At 43.9% G+C, this 23,572-nt stretch overlaps 1 protein-coding gene across 1 annotated transcript in view; it reads left to right on the forward strand.

Moving 5' to 3' along the window:
* The first annotated feature begins 214 nt into the window (after positions 1-214).
* The window catches only part of LOC101980249 (alcohol dehydrogenase 1-like), a 35,001-nt gene continuing 11,643 nt past the window's right edge, over positions 215-23,572 (forward strand). The window contains exons 1-8 of the mRNA XM_013349961.1: positions 215-232; positions 9,148-9,249; positions 15,899-16,037; positions 18,781-18,868; positions 18,975-19,197; positions 19,352-19,612; positions 20,528-20,663; positions 22,625-22,763. Of these exons, the coding sequence (XP_013205415.1) occupies positions 215-232; positions 9,148-9,249; positions 15,899-16,037; positions 18,781-18,868; positions 18,975-19,197; positions 19,352-19,612; positions 20,528-20,663; positions 22,625-22,763 (1,106 nt within the window). The remainder of the gene's footprint in view (positions 233-9,147; positions 9,250-15,898; positions 16,038-18,780; positions 18,869-18,974; positions 19,198-19,351; positions 19,613-20,527; positions 20,664-22,624; positions 22,764-23,572) is intronic.

The following is a 23,572-nucleotide window of genomic DNA, read 5'->3' on the forward strand; positions in this document are numbered from 1 at the left end:
CAGAGGAAGGTTCTCTGATGACGACTGGCAGAGAAATGCAGGCCCATTTCCCACCTTATCTGACAGCCAGAGAGTTTGGGGAATAACAAGGCTTAATCACACCTTCTTGCTCAGGAGATGGCTGCCTGGCCCCTTCTGAAGTTAAGAAAGCTCGGCGCCATCCTGACAGGTGGTCAGGATATGCCAATGTACTTCTGCTCCTTCCACTGTAACTATGGGGTCACCTGGAAAGGCTGTTTTCTGCTGACAAGACCAAGTGTACCTGAGTACAGGTGACTTGGGTCATCCTGCTACCTAGTTACCTAGGCAACAGAATGTTAATGGCTGATGATGACAAGTCTCATGCTATCATGTTAATGAAGCCTTTGTTACCTTGTCCCCCAGTTTGTGGATGGTATAAAAGCTGTGGAAAAATAAATGAGGGTGATTTTAGGATCTGAGGAATCCCTGAAACTCCCTCCGGATACTGGCTTGTGGTTTCTGTCTTTCTTTTCCCACCCCTGCCCTGGTAAGAGGTGATTTTGCTGAGGCTGGTCCTCAACATATGGCAGCCCAAGGTGTCGCAGTCTTCAACAGACTGATCTATGAGTAGAGCAGACTAGTGTTAGGAATCATTTCATTGATTTCTTTTCTTTTGTTGTTGTTGTTGACCAGTCGTGTTTGGTTCTACCCTGTGTCTCTGGGATAACCAGTCTCTGGTTCCTGGACATCCAGGCAGTGTGTGCATCGGCTCCTCTTGTGGAGTGGACTTCAAGTTAAATCAGACATTGCTTGGCCACCTGCCACCATTGTCCTAGCACATCTTGCACACAGCACAGATTGTAGGTCGAGCTTTTTTTTTTTTTTCTGGAGGGGAGCTGGGGTGCTGTCCATGTTTTTCTTTCAGTAGCCTGCACAGTGCATAGTACCTTCTCCAACCAAAGAGAGGTGAAGGCTCCATGCAGACACCGGCTCAACCTCGACACATTCTCAATGAGCTGTGTGGATGCTGATCTCGGCAATGGGGCCCATGTCAGTCTTCACAGAGCAATCCTTTGCCCTAGCATCAGCCTGGGTTGTTTGGGAATCTCCACAGGACCACTCCAGGGCTCCCCTCTCAACCCCCCCCCCACAACAACTCAGCTGAATGCAACCCAGCCCCACCACTACAAGCCCTGCTTGGCTACAAGAAATGGTCAAGTCAGACTCCATATTCCCATTACCAGGAGTCCTCAGCGGGGTCACCCTCATAGATCCCAGGAAGTTTTCACTGCACTAGGTTTCCACACTGACCCCCACATGGTCCCCAATTCCAGCCATCTCTTCCACACTCCCTCTTTCCATTCTATTCCCTCCTACCTAATCCCTTCTGGATTCTGTCCCCACCCAATCCCAGTCCACCCATAAAATCTAGGTCTGAGTTACCTCACTCAGGATAATTTTTTCTGTCCCGTCCATTTGCCTGCAAATTTCATGATGTTACTATTTTTTTAACAGTTAAGTAATACTCCATTGTGAAACTGTACCACATTTTCTTTATTCTGTTGAGGGACATCTAGGGTTTTGCTTTGTTTTGTTTTTCCAGATTCTGGCTATTATGCATAGAGCAGCAATGAACATGTTTGAGCAAGTATCTCTGTGGCAGGATGAAGTGTCCTTTGGGTATATGCCCAAGAGTGGTGTAGTTGGATCTTGGAATAGATTGATTCCGACTTTATGAGGAGCCACCACTGATTTCCATAGTGGCTGTACAAGTTTACACACCCACCAGCAATGGAGGAGTGGTCCCCCTGCTCCACATCCTTGCCAGCATGAGCCCTCACTTGTGTAATTGATCTTACCCATTCTGACAGACGGAAGGTGGAATCTCAAAGTAGTTTTCATCTGCATTTCGATGATGGCTAAGGATGTTGAGCATTTCTTTAAATGTGTCTCAGCCATTTGAGAGTCCCTTATTGTGAATTCTGTTTAGATCTATACCCCATTTTTTCATTGGGTTGTTGGGTTGTAAAATATTAGTTTCTTTACATATTTTAGATATTAGCCCTCTATCAGATGTAGGGTTGTTAAAAAAAATTTCCCATTCCGTAGGCTGCTGCTTTGTCTGATTGATGGTGTCCTTAACCTTACAGAAGCTTTTCAGTTTCATGAAGTCCCATGTATTACTGATCTTAGTATCTGTTCCGAAAGTCTTTTCCTGGACCAGGGCATTAAAGCCTATTCCCCACTTTCTCTTCTATCAGATTCAATGTATATGGTTTTATGCTGGTACATTTTCTGATCCACTTGAACTTGAATTTTGTGCAGGGTTATAAGTATGGATCTATTTGTATTCTTCTACAAGCAGATGTCCAATTTGACCAACACCATTGGTTGATGATACTTTCCTTTCTCCAGTGTGTTTTTCTGGCTTCTTTATCAAAACTCAGGTTCCATAGATGTGTAGATTTATGTCTGGGTCTTCAATTCATTCCCATTAAACAAGGTGATGGTTTTTAAGCCAATACCATAAAGTTTTTACTACTACACCGTGAAATCAGGGGTAGTGATACCTCCAGAAGTTCTTTCATTATTTAGGATTGTTTTGGTTGTCGTAGGTGTTTTTGTTCTTCCATCAGAAGTTGAGAACTGTTCTTTCAAGTAAACATGTTTCTTATACAAAAAAAAAAAGGATAGCTACAAAAGTGTTACACAAAGATAATGAACTATCCAGGGAAATGGGGTATGGAATATGTACCAGAGTCAAGTTTATTAGACTAGAGTTTAGTCCAATGTTGCTTCTTATTAGTTTTGGTTAATTATACAAAATTATGGTTTTCATTGTGACCTTGTCAGACTTGTTTATAATGTGTTTGAATATGATTCATTCCCATTACCCTCCCCTGACTCCCTTTCTACTCCTACTGGCTGTCTTCCTCTTCTCAGTCTTTCTCCTGCTTTCAATTCTCTTTCTTTTGGCCAAGATTCTGTAATAAGAGAAACCATGCAACAGGTGTCTCGCAGGGTCTGGATTATTTCTCTTAACATGACCGCCAACTCTATATATTTTGAGGCAAATGACACAATTTCATTCTTCTTAATGGCATAATAGTAGATAGATAGACAGATAGATAGATAGATAGATAGATAGATAGATAGATAGATAGATATCATACTCTCTTTATCCAGCTATCTAGACTGGCTCTATATCTGCAGTATGGTGCACAGTACCTCAGTAAATATGGATGTGCACACATTTCTGTAGTGTACTTACTTAGAGTCCTTTGAGAATATATGCAGGAACAGGAGAGCCAGATCACATGGCAACTCCTTTTCTAGCTTTTTGAAGCCCCTTCATACTGATTTCCATAGTGACTACACCGATCTACATTCCCACCCACGGTGTAAGGGATCTATAGTCGGGGTATCCTTGCAGCAATTGGTTTATGGTTTGTTTTATCAAATGATAGCCACTCCGACTGAGGTAAGATGTAAAGGTATCTCAGTGTAATTTTGATTTTCATTCCTTGATGACTAAAAATAGTGAATATTTATTTTTGTATTAATTGGCCATTTGTATAATTTTTCTCTTGAGACTTTTCAGTATAATTCATCTGCTCATCTATATTGATTATTTGGGTATTTAATTTTAGACATTAATCTCTAATAACAAGCATGGGTTTTTCTCACATTCAACATGTCAGTTTTCTATATTGAGCAACTCTCCAGCTCTGCATGGACTCCAGCTTGGTCCCTTATAGTTTAACTCAGTTCTGACACAAACTACCTTAAGCTAAGCACAGAGCCCACTGCGCAGTTCCATTAAACTGCCTCCCACATTGGATGTCAATCAAAGCCAGTGGATGATAGGTTATTCATCTCTCTGATGGCAGCCAATAAGCTGTTCCAATGAGCTTTCCTCGGGTCTGATCCTTTGCTGTGCTAGGTTACAGAACTCAGAGAACCACTGCAGGTTAATCTTAAAGGATATTTAAAAATATGAAAATAAATAACTAAGTGAAAGGAAACAGGGCAAGGTCCAGATACCTCCTGGAAACAGGAGAGAGTCAAACTGAAGTGCGCCCTCCCAGCACCCATGTAAGATGGTAAGCGAAACTGAGAGTCCCTACTCACGGCATGGTTTCTGGGGACCAATTAACCTTTGTCCTGCTGAAACTATCAGAAGTCCCATCAAGTTGTCTGAGTAGAACAAAAATTCTCCAAAACCCTAGAATATTCAGGGATTAAGGCACTCTATGTATATCATGCTCATCATTCAAAAAATAATAGTTGGGGAGGCTGTATTAAGAGCTAGAAGCCAAGAGAAAATGTGTATGTTTTACTATGTCAGCTCTCACAGTTTCTACCCTGTGAGGACCAAGAAGCCCAAGTCAGAGAATGAAGGAGAAACAGTGCATCTAACTATCACTTCCCAAGGGGCTTTTGTACAACGAGTCACAATCTTTGAAGGAATTGTTTTAATTCTAATTGTGCTTTGATTATTATTTTAATTAGACATAATAGGAGTTGTGGGTGCCCAATCTTTGACTTGTTGTTAGATGAGATAGTTTCGGGCTGTAACTCTCCAGAATTTATGCAAGGCAACTGTATTGATGACTAAAGCAAGGAATACCACCCTCTCCTCTGCTACACATTTAGTACAGTGTAATAGCTTGAAGTTTAAGTTCAGCGGCACCCCCATGTGTAAGGCATCACATTTAAACGTACCAAGACTCCACATAAAGCGGTTACTTGAGCAGTAGGATCAATAAGTCAGCAGATGTTAAAGTTAACTTAGAATCAGCTGAGGTCACTGAGGTGCAACACCAGTTGGTGCCCTTTCTACTTTTCTGATGGATAATAATTGTCTTGTAGATTTTGGGTTTCCAATACGATCATGAAACCTTTTTGGAGCCTCCGTTCACAAGTAAGCACTTTCCCAGAGCCTCCAATCAGATCATCATCTGGTTGCGTCCTCCCTGTGACAATGGTTGCCCTACAAAGTAAGGGAGCTTCTGTCTTATGTTATTCTTAAGCTCATGTCTCGGCCTCCTGCTTGCTGAGATGTGATCAGGCTGAATGACAGCCTTGCCCACCACAGTCAGAGCCATTTCAGCCCTCAGCCCCTCCTCACCATGAGAGGGTGAGATGAGATGGGACGAAATCCTCCTCCCTTTTTAATCTGTCAGACGTTCCTCTCACGACGAAGAGTAAAGTAACTGATGCCGTATTTGACAAAGCATTGGTCTTCTGAGCTTGCTACCCATGCCCTCCAGAGTTGTTTCCTCCGTAAAGCTACTCTGAACGTTGGCTTGCTCCAGACTCGCCTGTGATCAATATGCTTCTGTTGCTGTTACAGAACAGCATGACCAGAAGCCATCAAGGAAGAGAGGGGGCCATTTTAGCACATGGTTCCAGAGGGAGGGTCCATTGTGCTGAGGAAGGCAGGACAGGGTGACAGCTGCATTCAGGAAGCAGTGAGAGATGGAGGCAGACACAGACAGACATAGAGACGCAGATACAGGCAGAGACCCAGAGATACAGAGAACGACATAGAACAAGAAGCCGAGTGATATTATAAAGCAAAACAAACAAACACCCTTGTGGTGTACTTCTTCCAGCAAGAGTCACCCTCCTGAAGGTTCCATAACTCCCCCAAATGCCAACAACAACTGTGAATCAAGTGTTCAAATTCATGAGCCTAGAAGAGGCGTTTCTTATTCCAACCACCACGTCTTTGTAGTCATACTGTAGTGAGTGTCTTGCTTCTAGAATCTGTAAAAGAGACTTCATAATATTCAGCAGATGCAGCAATAAGCAGCCTAGCTCCAAATGCAGGCTCGCCTACAGATGGCAACACAGCCCACAGGCATTAGCCAGAAGGCAACAGTTCAAAATACAAGTTCATGAGCAATCAGCAGGGCCAATTAGCAAGGCAAAATAAGACCTCGGCTGTGCTGATCATTGCTGAAACCCATGCTTGCAGGTACCAGTAGCCAGCACTCTTACAGACCAGCTGCAATTTTCACATAAAATTGATTCAAATGTGGACAGGTGAAGCCATACATGTGCCAGGAGGGAAGGAAAAAAAATACTAACAAAATGGGGGCTTGCTGGGGAGAGTCAGACACACTGTCAAGAAGGTACATAAATGATTTCAAAGATCAAGGGGAGGCGTGGCCAACAACACTAATGGAGACTGTGGAAGATTGGTCATACATTTAGTCACATGGAAGACATGAAAGGAACAGGGATGCGTAGGGACTTGAAAGCCGCTGCAAATATCAAAAGTGAAGTCAGGCGTCATTACAGGCAGTAACGTGAGAAGTCTCTGTAGTAGAGTAGCTTCTTCTGAACTGAAACACTCTCTTGCTCCAAGGAGCAAGCATCACAAGTCTGGGAAAACTGAAGCTTGGAGGTTCCCCAGGGCTGTGGAAGCCATAAGTGACTGCTCAAGAGAAACTGACCAGCAAGCTATAGAGCGGTCTCCAGGAATGTTCCACTCCTGTGCAAGCGGTGCAGAGAGCTCCACGGATGCAGCTTGGTGATGAGGCTACTTTTGAGTCATCCTTGTTGCTGCAAATAACACTCCACTTGTAGTGGCATTTCATTTGTATTTTAATAAATAAAGCTTGCCCGAGGATCAGAAAAGTAAAACGGCCCCAATGGTCAGCCTTACAGACCAGGCAGTGGTGGCACACACCTTTAATCCCAATAGCCACACTAGTTTGCCATAGAAAGTGGGCGGTAGTGGTGCACGCCCTTAATCCCAGCCCTAGAAAGGAATATAAAATGGGAGGAGACAGCTCTCACACACAGTCTCATTCTGAGATTCCTGGAGGCAGGATCACCATTTTGGACTGAGGCAGAAGAGCCAGTGACTGGCTGCTTTGCTTTTCTGACCTTCAGGTTGAACCCCAATTTCTGTCTCTGGGATTGTATTAATCATGCTTCACTCACTCCAGCTAGTAACCCAAATAAAAACTCAGTAGTTCAACAAGTTGGACTCTGGAGCAGCCGTTCCTCCAGTCTGCTATCTGTCCTGTCTGGGGTAAGTATCTGTACATTTAGGAAAGATTTATCACCAAAAAAAAAAAGTCTCATTGATTGTGCCAGTGAAAACCTAATGTGTGTGTTTTTGATGGTTCTTGTTTTCTCATTTGCATTAATGGTTGGTGTGTTTTCCTTTCAAAGTGTTAAGATCTGCCAGGCTTGTTGGCACAGCGCTGTACTCCCAGCACTCGGCAGGTAAAGGCAGGTGGAGCTACTACAACCTGTTTGATTTCATTCCTCCTCTTACGCCCACCCCTACCCGAGCATCCTTCACCAATCTGTCCTTCTCTTTCTAAATTCTTCTCTTCCCTCACAGTTTTGTGCATCTCTCCTCATAATTCCATCCCTGCCCACGCCCAGACTCAAAACATCTGAAACAGGAAACAGTGTTCAAACCCCAAGACAAGCTAATCCTATAATTCTTTAGGAAGTTCTGCACAGAAAGGCGTGACTAAGAACAAGTCGATAGCAGTTGTATCGGGATCAGAAGACACGATTGGCAAACTACTCAGCGGAAAATTCATTTCAGGATAGCTGATGTTTTTCCTTCATCTTTTTTCTTCACTTTCCATCTAAAACCATACTTTCCTTTTCCCTCCTGTTTATACTTCACCCATCTTTCCTTCCTGGCTTCAGGCCTGCCTTCCTTTTTCCATCTTTTGATTTTTCATTTCTTTCTTTCCCTTCCCCTCCCTCTCAGGATAATGCAGTGGTTGAGTCACTCTGGAGCGTAAGAAGACATCAGTGCTCACTCAGTTCAGAAGGTGAGCACTAGAGACGGAGAGGACCTCAGTTCTGAACCCGCCAGAAGCAAAGATGGAGCAAGCCAGCCTCACCATGGAAACACCCAGCAGTGTAAGTCAGGGTTAGCTCCTGGAATGCGGTCTCCTGGATGGTCATAATTGGTAGTAGATATGCTTTGCTAATTAAGGCTCTGTTGAGAGCATGCTTTGCATAAAGGAAGAACTCCTGGTAGTTTGCAAGTCAGTTTTAGAAGAATCTATATGAAAATCATAATAAAATAAGAACTGTTATCATTTAAAGAAACAGCTTAGAAACTTAGCCCCAATGGAAGATACTGTGATCTCAGAGGTAGCTTTCCCAGAGTGAGGCTCATCCATTGCACTGCACATACGCTGTCCCTTATGAGTTTCCAAAATTTTGGGGAATTGCATAATTAGTGATAGTGGGGGGGGGGGGCTGTGTTCCTATCTTCCCTTTATTTATTTATTTTTTTTTGTTTTTGTTTTTCGAGACAGGGTTTCTCTGTGTCTCTGTGGCTTTGGAGCCTGTCCTGGAACTAGCTCTGTAGACCAGGCTGGTCTCGAACTCACAGCGATCCGCCTGCCTCTGCCTCCCGATCTTCCCTTTATTTTTGTGTTAAAGAGATAAGCAACTTAATCAATCCTGAAAAGTTTATAAGGAGTATGTTTAAATACTTATCTCCAAAATATCTATTAATAAAGGAAAATCAATAGAGAAAAGCGAAGATTGGAGATTTGCAAACTAAAATGAATCAATGTTAAAAGACAGAGGAAGTCAGTTATAATGGCAAATTAAATGTTCTATGTCCTATTTCACTAGGATGAACTTGGGCTAGAAAAGTAGGAGGGGAAGTGTTTCTCATGTTACTTCCAAGGTGCTGCTAGTCTTTTCTTACCAGGTTCTTTGCGTGATAGAGTCTAATCTCCAGGTAAGTAAGCAATGGTAGAAAATACAAGGCAGGAATTTAAGCTCAGAGAGCAGAACTGAGCTTCATAAACCAACATTGGTACTTTGTGGCATTTTAAATACAGAGAAATCAACTAAGAATTCCAATCAGCTCTCTGAAGCTAAAAGAAGGTATACTATGCATGTATAAGTGCGATATATATATATGTATATATGTATTATATGTATATGTACATATGTACATACATGCCTATAGATGTGAAATTACTCACATTATAACATTTTGTTTAAGTTTTTATTTTAATCAGACATAAAAGATACAAGAGATTGTTTCCAATGAATAAGTAGCTGCTTTCACCTCTAAAGGATGGCTGCTCAGGGTAGGAGATGGGAACTGGACTCCTTATCTCACTGTTTCTTGTTCATTAGCAGTAACACACGTCATCACTTCATTTTTGCATCTAGGTCATCAAATGCCGGGCAGCTGTTGCCTGGACAACTAATGCCCCCCTTTCCATTGAGGAGGTTGAAGTTGATCCACCAAAGGCCGGTGAGGTCCGAATTAAGGTAAATATAAATAGTGATACATTGAGTAGATATGGACGTATATATGTGTGTGTTTACAATGATTTTTTTTAATTTAGGAAACATGGCATTCTATATTAAAGAGAGTTAAGAGTTCCTATGATTTATACAGATTGATATTAGTGTCTAGTAATAATGCGGTTGTTGTATTTTGTTAAAATGTCACAAACCTAAGACAGATAAATACTAAGTGGTCAGTAATATTTTTAAAATACTAATGATGTTTGGATTTGAAAATCAGACTGGGGAGGGATCAGTGAAGTCACATAAAAGCCAGGCAAGAGGCATTCATTTGTAACTGGGAGTTAGAGACAGGAGAATCCCCCGGACTTTTCTGGTCAACCAGTGAAGCCAAAGTGATGAGCCTCTGTTTCTGGTTCAGTGGGGAACCTTGTCTCAAAAAATAGAGGAGCAAATGAGGACAGATATCTGGACTTCAACCTCTGGAGTATGTGTGGGCACGCACGCATGTAAACGCACACACACACGCAAACACACACACACACACAGAGGAGGGTGGGGGAAGAGAGCACATACACACACAGGAAATATTCTCTCTCTCTCTCTCTCTCTCTCTCTCTCTCTCTCTCACACACACACACACACACACACACACACACACAGAAAGTTCTCTTTCTCTCATACACACAGGAAACTCACACACAGGAAAGCTCATTCACATACACATAACTCATATACACACAAAGTAAGATTGGTGGAAATCAACACAACTGTTGGTTCCTAAAGCTCACTTTTTGACAGTTACAGAGCTATTCTGATATATAACTATTCAGTGGCTGTAGGTGTCCTCCCAGACTTGTGTTACAGTGTGGTTTCCAATATAATGATTCCAGGACAATGTCTCTAAGAAGTAAGTGTGTAGATCGTGGGGCCTTGGCCCTCACAAATGGATTAAAGCTGTTCTTGTAGGAAGAGATTACTTACAGGCTCCTAACAAAAGCACGATTCTGCACCCACCTACCTCTTTATATCGCACACATCCACCTGCTGTTTGCCATGTTGTAACAGAAGGTGAGCCCTTGTTGGGTGAGAGACCATGGTCTTAGATTCACCAGACTCCACAGTTGTGAACCGAATAAACAGAGTCAGAATGACATAATTGGTGATATTCTGTTACATCAGGAGACAAGAGACTCAGACAAAAGCAGTTGCTCTGCTGCAGTAGGAGTGGCTATGAGGCCCAGGCCCCCCTCCCACACTTGTTCCCTGGGAGGTTCTCCACTCCAGGTATGACAGATCTAGAGTTCTAGAGATTAATCACCCACCTTCTTCTGCCATTCTCAACTATAGGAAAAGTTTGCTCTAGACAGGACCACCTCACCAGGGTCTGCTCTGGCCATCATCATAGAATACCATCATGCGTGTGTTTTAGAGAAGATTTACTTTCTCACAGTTCCAGAGTCTGGAAGTCTTCTAGATGAGCGAGCCAGCATGCCTGGTTCTGATAAAAGCTCTCATACTGGCATAGATAGATAGATAGATAGATAGATAGATAGATAGATAGATAGATAGATAGATGCTTGTCTTCTTGCTGTACCTTTCTGTGAGAGAGAAAGAGGGGACGTGGAAAGGAGGAAGCTCCTGGTCTCTCTCTTCATAAAGACAGAAGCTGTGAATTCATGGCTTCATCTGAAGCCGACTACCTTCCTCCACGTGCTATTATACTGGGGACTGCTAGTCCTAATGCATCCCATGAGACCTAATCCATTTTAAAGATGTATTTCATTTTAAAAGTGTGTGTGTGTGTGTCTCTGTGTGTGTGTGTGTGTGTACTTGTGTGTTGGTGCCCTCTAGAAGCCATAAATACACTGAAGCTGGAAAGACAGACAGTTGTGAGCTACCCAATTTCAGTGCTAAGAACAAACTCAGGTCCTCTGCAGGAGCAGAAAGCATTCTTAACTGATAAATCTTCTCACAAGCCTCTCCATCTAGTCCCCTGAGAAAGACATTAAGCCATTCATGAGGGTAGTGCTCTTGACCCATGCATTGAAGCCATTGCTGATTTTCAATACTTGCTATGCTGGGAGGCAAGAGTCTAGCATGTGAACCTCTCATGAAGCAGACCACACCCAAACCATACCCAAGATCTTGGTGATAAGCATTTAAGAGAGGTCTGGAACTCTGTGAGCAAGCAGCGGCAAACTCAACACAGAAAACCAGGCGAAGATGCAATTAATAGTTCACGCTGACACCACTGAATCTCTGCAAATCTAAAGCTGTGGACCGGACTAGACTGCTTTCCCTCAAGACCAACCAGAGAGGGCATTTGAAAACAGCAAGCAAACAAGCAAAAGGGCAGAGAGAGATGAGATTCTGGGGCAACTAGAAGCATCAAGTAAACAAAAGGACAGAGAGGGATGGGACTGCCAGGTAACTGCTTGGATCAATGGCCTGAATAAACAGACCAAGAAAACACACAGATAAACATCTCCCATCCGGGAAGAGCCCAGAGGAATAAAGAAAATAACATCAAAGTGAGCAGATTGCCAAAGCGAAAGAGCAATTTTACAAAGAATTTGGAACGTTCCAAGGATCAATTTCTGCCGGCCAGAAAAAAAAAATAACAAAAATAAAGAGAATGTCTAGATAAAACTTGTTAGCTCTGTCAACATGTGCCAAGGGAAATATGCAGTCTGAAACTGATCTGACTGGCCACCAGCTCCATCCAGCTGTGGCATCTCTGTGCCCCCGAGGACAACTAAGTGACCTTTTGAATTGGAACAGTTAGAGAAAGAAAACTGTTGCAAAGAGGAAAAGGCAAGGAAGCTGTATAGGGCAGAAGAACCTTTGGAGATGGCTTCAAAGGCCTTTCCAGGTCCTTTTTGCAATATTAGCTGGTATCATGAAACAGCATGCGAGATGGGCATGGGAAAACTGGCACAGAAAAGCTTGGGGTTTAGACTGTTTTACTGCTTGGCATGGAATTCAGGGAAGAACATCAAAATGTTACCCAGGTTTCCCTCCCTGTGAGTTCATGTAACAAGATATGCCCTAAAGTTCCTTCTGTATTGACCACATCCCGCAGTTTGTAACAAAGTGCCAGAAATAATTTAGTGTTTGCCAAGTTAAGGCAGTCGGGGCAAAATTATGAAGACAAGAGAAACTCCGTGTTGTGTTCTGTGGGCACAATGAGGTCACTTGAAGTTGTAACCTATTTTTCTCTGCAAGACTCAATAATTTTATGACCAGGTATTTTAATATAATAATTGCAAACATTCTTCGAGAGCCTCATGCATGCATGCAATATGTTTTGATCATATTCACCCCTGCCCACATCCCCATCCTCTTCCTACTTCATGTCCTTTTTCTTCTTAACAGCTCACTGGGTCCAGTTTCTGGGGCTGGTTTAGCGGGATAAGCTTTTGTCCTGTACATTTTAGGGGTAAAGTTTCAAACAGCTAATTACCTAGACTAAGACATTGTGTCAAATGAAAGGTGAAGGTAAGTAGAGAATATTAATAGTTTGTTAGGGTAGAACAAAGGCCAGTAGGTCATACTCTCCTGAGTTGCCTGTTAAAAAACTCAGGGCTACCCAAACCTGTTTATCAATCAGTAAGAGCAGACATACTGTCTCTGTTCAGTGCCTCCTGCCTAGGGCTCCTTTCTTGCCAATAAGTCCTGTCAATAAGGATAATTATGGGGGACTGGCTTTATGTAGATTTGACTCTGAGAACAAAGGTTTGACTGAGTGAATGCTTCCACACCAGGGCCCCATGGTGTGGGAGAGGTCATCCAGTTGCCAGTGCAGGATAAGTCAGGTTTACAGGATGATTTATCCACTGCTGGGATATTTTGGGATGAATCCCTTAATGGAAGGGAGAAAGCCGTGACTTCACACTATTTCTACAGAATTGACAGTGACTATCCAAACGATAGGTGTTCCCAAAGCTTTGCATATCAGGTTCCCCACAAGGTGCACACTTGTGGGTTTTTCTAGTGATCTGTCAGCTGTACTTTTACTTTATAATAGTTGTGGCTCACATCACCAGTTTATGCTGCTCATATATGCACAGTGTGGGTCACTGGAGCACAGCTGGCCTTCCCAGGACCATCCTCCTAAAGAAAACTGACTCATGTAGCAGCCACCAACCGTCAGTTGTTCCTCAGCTAGGCATGAGCTTGGGAATCCTTCTCTCCTGGGATGCTAAATGGCTTCATCTTGTGCTGGTGACCACAGCCGCTGTGAGTTTATGGGTGCATCCATCCTGTCATGTCCAGAGGACACTGTTTCTCCCTGGTCTTCCTCAACCTCTGGCTCTTACTATCTTTCCAACTCCTCTTCCACAAGATGGCCCCAGCCTTGGGGAGGTGTGTGACGAAGAAGTCCCACTGACAGCAGAGAGTGCCGTACATACTCTCTGCACTTTAACCAGCTGTGAGTTTCTTCATTAGCTGTCGTCCACAGCACAAAAAAGCTTTGCTGAAGAGATCTGAGAGATGCCCCAATCGAGGAGTAAACATCATGTCTTTAGAGAGCAGGTTGATACTCTGTCCCTTTAGCAATAAGACAGTAGGAATAGGTCTGTTTCTAGAGCCTATGAACTCCCAAACATGGGGTTTAGGCCAGATTTATATACCAGGCCTGTGTTTCTTCCTGTGGAGTGGGCCGGAAATGCAGTGAGAAAGTGGTTGGTGATCCCTGCAGCCTTTATGCCACCCCTGCACCCATGGATGCATCCTACCAGGCTGGTCATTATTGTCGCTTGCAGAGTTCGCAGATAAAACTGTTGATGGCTTTTCTCTCCCAGCAACACACAGAGAACCTTCAGGACCATGAAAGCAAATGAGCGCAGAGGAAGCAGCCCAGTCAGCACCTGCTTGACTTTTCCATGACTGTGGTGTTTTCAGTAGCAGGAGCTTACCAACAGGTTCCTGGTGAGCAACCAAGAGCCATCACCACAGCTTATATTGTTTGAGGGGGTCTCTAAGTCACTCGTGACAGATAATTCAAGGGGGGGAGATATCCCCAGATCTGGCACTGGCACTGTCCCTTTAGCAATAATATTTGGCACCCTATGGTTTCTAGGGGGAAATACACACACACACACACACACACACACACACACGCACACACACATTTAGGAAGTTCATAAAACAGTAGATTTTCATATAGCTTTTTAAAATATCCTAGTGTTAATTATCCCTGCCCCACCCCCTACTCTGCCCTACCTTCCCATCTCCCTCTACCTCCTGTAAACCTCCCTCCTCACTTCTAGGGCCCACAGGTCTATCCCTCCTCCCAGGGTTCATATTGAGGACTTTCTGGCCAGACAACTTATTGCAATTTCCAGCTAAACATCCTGTTTGTTCCTGTGTTCCCTCTATCCCCTTGGTGATTAGCTATAGGGCCTTTGTTTACTCCACCGTGGGCCTGGTAATTTCCCACCTGATAAAAGGGAATTCCATTGTGCAGCCGCTAGGTATATAAAGTTTTTCCTAAACTTGAATAAACAGCATTCGGCATTCTCTCCTCACAGATGACCCACGTCTCTTGTGTGTTCCTTTAACCTCCAGGCCCTTGCCTGGCTCGCAAACGGTACAGTAGCGCCAACTGTACCATAGAGAGTAACTATACCATAGAGAGTACTGCAGACCTTACACTTATTAATCCCGTTTCCGTTTCACCTACATCCTACTATTCCTTCTCCTTTACAACATTTTCTTCCCTCTCCCACTAGGGGCTTCTCTTGGTTTTCCTGGTGTATTAGTTAGGATTCTATTGCTGTGATAACGCACGATGACCTGAAGCACAAGCCTCCTTAGTCTTATTCATCAAAACCCGGAGTCAGATATTAGCGTGAAAGCTGAAAGATTGGAGAAGCAGAGCAGCAGCCCCTAGAGACTTCTTACCACTACAAACTCTCAGACCAAATGGGGAGCAAGATCCATCTCCACCTCCCTAGTGCACCACCAATGCTCGACTCTGTTTCTCTCCTAGACTGGCTCAAACCCATATAGCCCAGGGTGTCCTGATCTTCCTGCTTCCTCCCAAAGTGCTAGGATTAAAGGTGTGTGATACCACTGCCTGGCCTCTAGGGTTAATTTAGTGGCTGGCTCCTCCCTCTGATCTCCAGGCAAGCTTTGTGTGTCAGAACACAGACAAAATAACATTCAACAATGAGCAACTGCAGCTTGGGAAGGAAAGGATTTATTTCATTTTACTCCTCTCGGATCACATGCCATCGCTGAGGGAAATCAAGGCAGGAACTTGAAGCAGAGGCCATGGAGTGGCGCTGCTTACTGAATTGCTCACTCCTGGCTTGCTCAGCTCACTCTCTTATGCAACCCAGGACCACCAGGACAGGACGGCAAGGCCCACAGTGAACAGGACCCATCCACTTCAGTTATTAATCAAGACAATGCCCACAGACTTTACTACAGGCCAATCTGTTGGAAGAATTTTTTTTCAATTAACTTTCTCTTTCCCCAGTTATACTAGGCTTGGTTTAGTTGACAAAACCCAACCAGCACACCTGACCCTACAAGTACTCCAAGTTAAACATGGAAATCTAAAGATTTGATGCCAGGATCCACATATTCGTGAGAACACAGTGAGTCTGTCTTTCTGTCACTAGGCATTTTATCTCAATGTATTTAATCATCTTTTCAGATTCTATACTCCGGGGTCTGTGGTACTGATAACCACATCCTGGAAGGGAAAGACAAAATGCCACTTCCTATCATCCTGGGCCATGAGGGAGCTGGGCTTGTGGAGAGTGTCGGACAAGGCGTAACTACCGTAAAGCCAGGTAGGTAACTAGACGTGATATTGATGCTATCCAGGGATGCAGGAAGAGGTTTAGCTTTTCTGTCACTTAAGGAATTAAGAGGCAGGACTAGAGAGATGATTCAGAGGTTAAAAGCATTGGCTGGTCTTCCAGAGGTCCTTAGTTCAATTCCCAGCAACCACATGGTGGCTCACAACCATCTGTAATGAGATCTGGTACCTTCTTCTGGCATGCAGGCATATACTCAGGCAGAACCCTGCATACATAATAAATAAATAAATCGAAAGAAAGAAAGAGAGGGGGAGGGAGGGAGGGAGGAAGGAAAGGAGAGAGGGAGGGAGAGAGGGAGAGAGGAAGGAAGGAAAGAAGGAAGGAAGGGAGGGAAGGATGGAAAGAGGGAAGGAAGGAAGGAATTAAAAGGCTGGGAAAGGTGTTATCAGAAATCACATGGAGCCCCAGCAGAGCTATCATATGATATCAAATGGTAACTGGGAAATCAAGGTCCTCTCTTGAGGTTCTTAGTTTTATCAATGAAAGAATTTAAGAAAGATCACAAATAGGCTTTAGGACAAAGAAAAGACTCAAACAGAAGCATGAAGACAGTTTATTGGAGCTTAAAAGGAAGAACCAGGGCAGGCACACTGGAAGGGGGAGGGGAAGTGGAGAAGAGAAGGAAGGAAAGTCACGCTGCTCGAACTGAGGCAGCATGGGGGTCAGCCCCCCTTCCCCTGGGCACATACAGCCACAGGTCAAGGAGAGGAGCTTTAGAAAAAGGACTAAGGAATCCCAAAGCATTGATTATGGGGTGTGAGAGCGTCCTTAGGATACAGCCAACATCAGAGAGAAAAAGAAGAAATAACTATGTCTTTCCAGACCGGTCTCAGAAGGGCTAGCAGACCCCAAACTCATGGTGGGTATGGTAGGGATGGTGTTGGGTTTCAGGTGTGCCAGAAAGGAAGGGCACGCACCTTCAGATGAACCCAGTGTCTTGTGGGTGCCCCCTAGCCAGGTTCCAGAAAAGAAGGGCACGCACCTTCAGATGAACCCAGTGTCTTGTGGGTGCTCCCTAGCCAGGTTCCAGCTGTGCCCTGTGTATTAGCTTTAAAGGAGGGACAAGGACCTGTCTCCGCCCAAGGTAGATTCCATTTTTTACAATGTAGCACCAATTTCTGTCCTCATTCCCACTCTGACTGTTTCCCCGGGGAACATAAAGACCTCAAAACGCACCATATGTTGACAAAACCATTAATCTACATCCATACATCCGCTACAGAAACAGGCAACCTGGATTTCAGAGCCCAGGTGAAGACGAAGTTCAGGGGTGTGAACACTTACCTTCTTACCTGTCCTTCACAGGCTGTGCTCAAATCCCTCATGGAAAAATAGAATATTCATATTCTCCCAATTTTATTTTTGACTACAAGAGCCTAAAAGAATTCTTACCCATTCATCTTTATGGATATTATCTCACACCAGTCCACCCAAAATTAAACTAAAAATTACAATAGATACACTGTATCACAACATTGGTAAACATAAAACATGAGACGCACTAATGTTTTCAATTGTACAAACAGAGTAGTATCATGTGTAAGAGTTTCTCCTAGACTTTGTATTTCCTTTCCCCACACTACAGACCTTCCTGTTTCGAACACCTGATAACATCACATTATTCTAACAAAAGTTTGTCATAGTTTTTTTGTTGTTGTTGTTGTTTTCTTTTACGTATTTTGTGAGCATGCTATGCCAGGAATACGGGCGAACACGTCTGCGCCTTCCCATGATGTCAGAATGTACTGACTAACAGTAAGTTCACACAGCCCAGCAGTTTGGTTGGCAGGAACTTGCTAGGCGTTCCTGATCGCCTTGATCGCAAGCCCTGGCTGGGGCACCTGTGAGTTGCTCCATTCCCATCCTAATTACGAATACCAACTCTGACCACATGGCACACAGCACACAGTACACACATCTGTGGCTATGTGAGGGTAGGAACTACAGAACAGTTATATGTGTAGGTTACGGAGGCAAGGCATTGCAGGGGACCTAAGAGGGAAAGCTGGGAAACTGAAAGACAAGCCAATAAACTGAGGCTTTATGAGGGCTGAGATCTCTGGATGGTGTCCTAGGAGCAGTCAGTTCCCTCCTTTCCCAAAAGGAGTCAAAAGCTGCTTGTAAAGTCATCTTTCGGGGCAATCCATCTGAAAACCATTGTTTTTTAGTAGCTCAGGGCAGGGCACAGACTGATCTATGAAGCAATGCCCTGAAAAAGGTCAATTCCTTTGATTACTTAGCTCCTTAATGACAGAATAGGATGAAGGGCACAGGCCGCCTTTCCTCAAGTTCTAGTATGATACAGCACCCCATAATGAGTGCTGGTTCTAATTTAGCTCGTATATGATTCATTCTTCCAATAAATATCAGTAAGCACAGATTCTACTTTTCTCCTGGAACACTGAGCCAAACAGACAAGCCTTGTATACCACAAAGACTGATTTCACTCTTAGATGTAGCTACCTCTTATCTTTGAACCTCAATGCCACGAGTTGCAAATATCTGAATTCTTTTCTTTTTAATCTTGCAGATCTATTTATATTAAAATTGAAATTTTTTTTACCCCGGAGTGGAATGATAATTAACTTCAAATACCATGCCCCCCTCCTCTGCAACAAATTGATGGCATCTGCTCTAACCAGTTCCTAATGGTATTGACTGTATTCCAGGTCTCCCCTGAGTTGGCATAACTTTCTCTATTCTTTTTCCTCAGGAGATAAAGTTTTAATGTTTCCGCTTCCAGAATGTAGAAAATGCATCTACTGCCTCCACCCGAAGGGCAACCTCTGTGAGAAAGAGAAGTTAGTTCCCATTTTGACTTCTTACCTCATTCGCTTTCCTCGGGAGAGGGGTTGACTCAGTCCTGAAAACGTCTTTTCATTTCTCTTTGTTGCTCGGTCTGGGGAGTAGTATTCTCTCTCCGACGGGATTAATGTTGGATGGAACCAGCAGATTTACCTGCAGAGGGAAGAAAATCTATCATCTTTACGGGACCAGCACCTTCACGGAGTATACCGTGGTAGATGAAATTGCCGTGGCGAAGATCGATGCTGCTGCTCCCATGGATAAAGTCTGTATCATGAGCTGTGAGGTGCCGACAGGCTTTGGAGCTGTGTTTAATACAGCACAGGTAAGGACACATTCGAGCTGTTTTCAGTGACTGTCTACGGGTAAAAGGGGAGCCACATGGCCGGAAGGCTCCTTCGGTCATGGACAAAACCAAAGAGGCCTCCCCTGCTCCCTCTTCATTTCCTACTAACACAAGATCACCTCTGAATCTGCAGGTCACCCCTGGCTCCACCTGCGTGGTTTTTGGACTCGGAGGGATCGGCTCAGCCATTGTCATGGCCTGCAAAGCTTCTGGTGCTTCTAGAATCATCGGGGTTGACATCAACGAGCAGAAGTTTCGCCGGGCAAGAGCCTTGGGTGTCACTGATTGTCTCAACCCTAGAAAGCTCCAGAAGCCTGTCCAGGAGGTGGTGATGGAAATGACAGGTGTGGGTGTTGACTTTGCCTTTGAGGCCATCGGCCTCATTGAAACCATGGTATGTGTCTTGAGCACCTTTCACAAACACACTAACTTATTAAAGTCAGGAGTTTACTGCTGCTTGTTTTATTTGGAAGGGTGTTGCAAACTGAACCAAGGGCCTCCAGCATATTAAGCTTGACTCTATATGTCCAGTCCTGATGAAGGACTATGCATTTTTACCTAGCCTTTTTGAGCATACTGGCATGCCTTGCACTGTTCTACCCCATTTCATTTGTAGATCAGCCTTCCCAGCTAATTAATAATATCTTCATCTTCAAGACGAAGATATTAATCTTAATGAATTTAAACAGCTTACTCTAGGCATCATATTAAGCATGCATGCTATTTGATCATAGTACGTCTCCCATATATTCCCCGAAAGCACACATCAGCATTGTTATCAAACTTGAAGAACACAACCTGCGCCGCAAGATGGCCTGGCTACCCACCCTCCATAAGCCAATTTAAAGACCCAAATTAAAATTTCAAAAGTAAAAAAAAGAAGATGTAATCAATGTGGCCACATTGGGAAGGACCCAGTGAAGCCCCCAAGTCCATATTCCAGGTCGTGAAGTGAGAGCAAAGTTGAAACAGTTACATGCATGTGAGCAGTCCTGGCCAAGGTTTGTTCCCACCGCCCTTGGTCTGTCCTGTCTGCACTTCAGTCTCATCCTGTAAGGTGGGCCAACAAGCTGTTCCAACTGTGAGATCTTTCTCCAGGAGACAAATGCCCACGCTGGCTGGTGCCCTCTTCCTCTCCTAGCCTGTGGTTCATGGGACAATACCCATTTCTTTGAGGCTGCTTGTTTCAGTAGTCTACTGATCCGATTGAGGGTCAAAGGCATCTTTAGAGGACCTTCATTTCTACCAGGCTTGCTACAAGTTACATGCAGAGCTGCTGAGATCGTAACCATTCTGTGTCTGCATTTAGGTCTCAGCGTTGAAGTCCTGCAATATGAGCTACGGAGTGTGTGTGATTATGGGAGTTGCTCCAACAGGTTCACAGCTCTCTTTTGACCCAATGGTGCTTCTCCCAGGGAGAACCTTGAAATCTTCTATTATGGGAGGTAGGCCTTTCCGTTTCCTTTCTCTTCCCAGAATCCTCTGCATGCTCCTCGGAGGGGAAGAAGTAGAAGACAGTGTATCAGAAAATGGCAAGGTGGGCTGTGCTCTCCTCACTATTTAGGAAGAAACTGAATGCTGGGAATACTAAACACAAATGATTCTGCTTTTGATTTATAGCTAACTGTCTATCTTTGTCCATTTTGTTGCTGTCAGTGTGTGTGTATGTGTGTGGTGTGGTTAACTTTCACAAAAAAAAGAGGTTTGTTTTGCTTTGTCAATACATTTTTTTCTTTTATGTGTATTTTACCTGCATGTATGTATATGCATCTCTTGTGGGCTTGGTGCCCTTGAAGGTTAGAAGAGGGTATCTTCTCCCTTGGGGCTGAAGTTACAGATAGATGTAAATGGCCACGTGGATGCTGGGAATTGAACCCAGGTCATCTAGAAGAGAAACAAGTGCTCTCATGAGTCATCTCTCCAGCTTGTGTCAGGATAGTTTTATCAGAGCAAGAGAAAAAAGAAACTGAAATTCACATCGAAAAGGAAGCAATGAGCTTTGGATAGCCAAGATGACCTCAACTGTGTGCCACAGGGTGCAGAACCATGTCTGTGGCTGCTAAGGGATATCAGATACAGCCTTCTGGCTCAGCACAAAGGACTATACGGTCTGCAGCAAGAATAGTACCCACTCAGTAAGACAGAAGCTGGGAAGTAAACAGCGGAGGGAGAATTGCCTGCTGAGCTATCACTGGGCCACTGGTTCCAATCTCTCTTCTATTCAGACAAGACACTTTGCCACCTTCCTCTCATGAGCCTGACATCCTGCAAGCTTTGTGGTCTGTTTCCTGTCAGGCACTATGCTCCCCTAGAGGCTCTTCCAGGCTTTTAGAAGGACCCTAGGATTCCACACAACTGCTGGAAACCTGAACGTGTTTGGCTCCAGGTATCTGATTGACCAGCCTTGTGCCTGGCTCTCAGATCTCCAGACCTCAATTTTTGGCCTTGATTTTTACCAGCGACTCCAATTCCAAAGTTGAAATTTGAAAGGACCTTATTCCCAAACACCATGTGTGCCTTCTTGCTGTGTGCTGTGTGTTTATCCTAATCTATTAATGACACCAAGTGTGTGTGCGTGTGCAAAAGCTTGAAGCATGCCGGATACTAACAGCCAGTTATCTCACCAATTCATAAAACTCGTTCCCTAAAAAGAGGAATTATTTCAATATAGATAAAAGAATCTTCTGCTGAGGCTGCCCCCTTGTTCGTTGTTATTCTGACAGGTTCCAGGTTAGTGAAAACCCTGCACATCAATTAATTATGCAGTAGTCGGATACCGTATTGTTTCTGCGGTACAGATGCTGAATGTCCGCTGAGTCTGTAACTTAGAGGTCCCCAGAATGGTGCTACCAAGAGAGAGGTTCTGTGGCCCTTTAGGAGGCGAGGCCTTCTGGGAAGTCCTTATGTCCTTGGGTGCGTGAGCGTCAATGAGACTGTGCTAAAATTTTCCTCTTCCTCTGTGAGAGGGAAGACAGAAATAAGAGACTCAGCACAGTCTCGCTCAGAGCCCCTCACCCCACAGCTGTCCTTTGTTTCCAGGATACTAACCACTTCCTGCCACCTTCACCTTCCAGCTGATGTTAGAGCCTCAGAGGAGAGGAGTCTGGTCAATCAGCCAGCAGGTGCTGCAGGAAACTGTTCACGCCCTGAAGACAACAGAGAGCTTTAGGCACATGGGTTATGGTGATAGTCATGAGAACATAGGTAGTAGGGCTCTTCTATAGCCCTGGAAATTACAGTACTGTCTTTTCTGTATCCTGCTAGCGACACACCATTGGCTTTGACACTTAAAAAAGGACCAATGAATGAACGGCTTTGATAATTTTAGAAATAGGCAATTGTGGGAGCCTTCAGTCAGCTCTGATATTTTTCCACATCCTGTTACTTTTGTCTTTTCCTTCTACAGGGTATAAAACCAGAGACGACATCCCTAAACTAGTGACGGACTACGTACAAAAGAAAATCAACATAGACGCTCTTATAACCCATAAGCTGCCTTTTGAAAAAGTCAACAAAGCATTCAAATTGTTGCGAGAGGAAAACTGGTCAGTATTTGTGTGAATGGGGTAAGTGTGTGTGTGCATATATGTGTGTCTGTGCATATGCACTTGTGTGTGTGTAAGTAAGATGTTCCTGGGTGTAGTGGCATACATGTGACTTTCAGTCAAAGTGTTATGAAGAATCCATGCTCCTACTCGGCTCTCTGCCACCCTCATGATGACATGTGACAGTAAATGGTAATTCAATTGTCACGTGAATTCTTGGATATCACATTTCTATCTCCAACGCTGCACCAACTGCAAGACCTCAAGTGTGAGAACTGCTCAGGAAAAAGTTTTTGCTTAAAAGATCAAATAAAAGGGAGAATAGATGAGCAAACTTCCCTACTATGAATGTTTTAGAATGGCGGACTTAGGATGCTTTGTGCTCTAGGGAACTTGCCAATACATAAAGCGCAATGCGCATTGCTCTTCTTCTTGATGACTAGAATTTGGAAATTATTGAGAGCATAGCACCTCAGTTGATGAGAATACCAACATCAACAAAAAGACTGACATTCCAGGGGGGCTGGAGAGATAGCTCAGAGTTAAGAGCACTGGCTGCTCTTCCAGAGGTCCTGAGTTAATTTCCAGCAGCCACATGGTGGCTCACAACCATCTGTACTGAGATCTGGCGCCCTCCTCTGGCGTGTGGGCATACAACAAGGCAGAATGTTGTATACATAATAAATAAATCTTTAAAAAAAAAAAAAAGACTGACATTCCAATTCAAAATGCAATCCAATGGTTGTCTTCACAGGGCCTTTCACAATTAGAAAACAGAATTACTACTCCAGTTCCCACAAGACAGTGAG

Source organism: Microtus ochrogaster, chromosome 21 (genome assembly GCF_000317375.1).
Source record: "Microtus ochrogaster isolate Prairie Vole_2 chromosome 21, MicOch1.0, whole genome shotgun sequence".
Classification (NCBI taxonomy): domain Eukaryota; kingdom Metazoa; phylum Chordata; class Mammalia; order Rodentia; family Cricetidae; genus Microtus; species Microtus ochrogaster.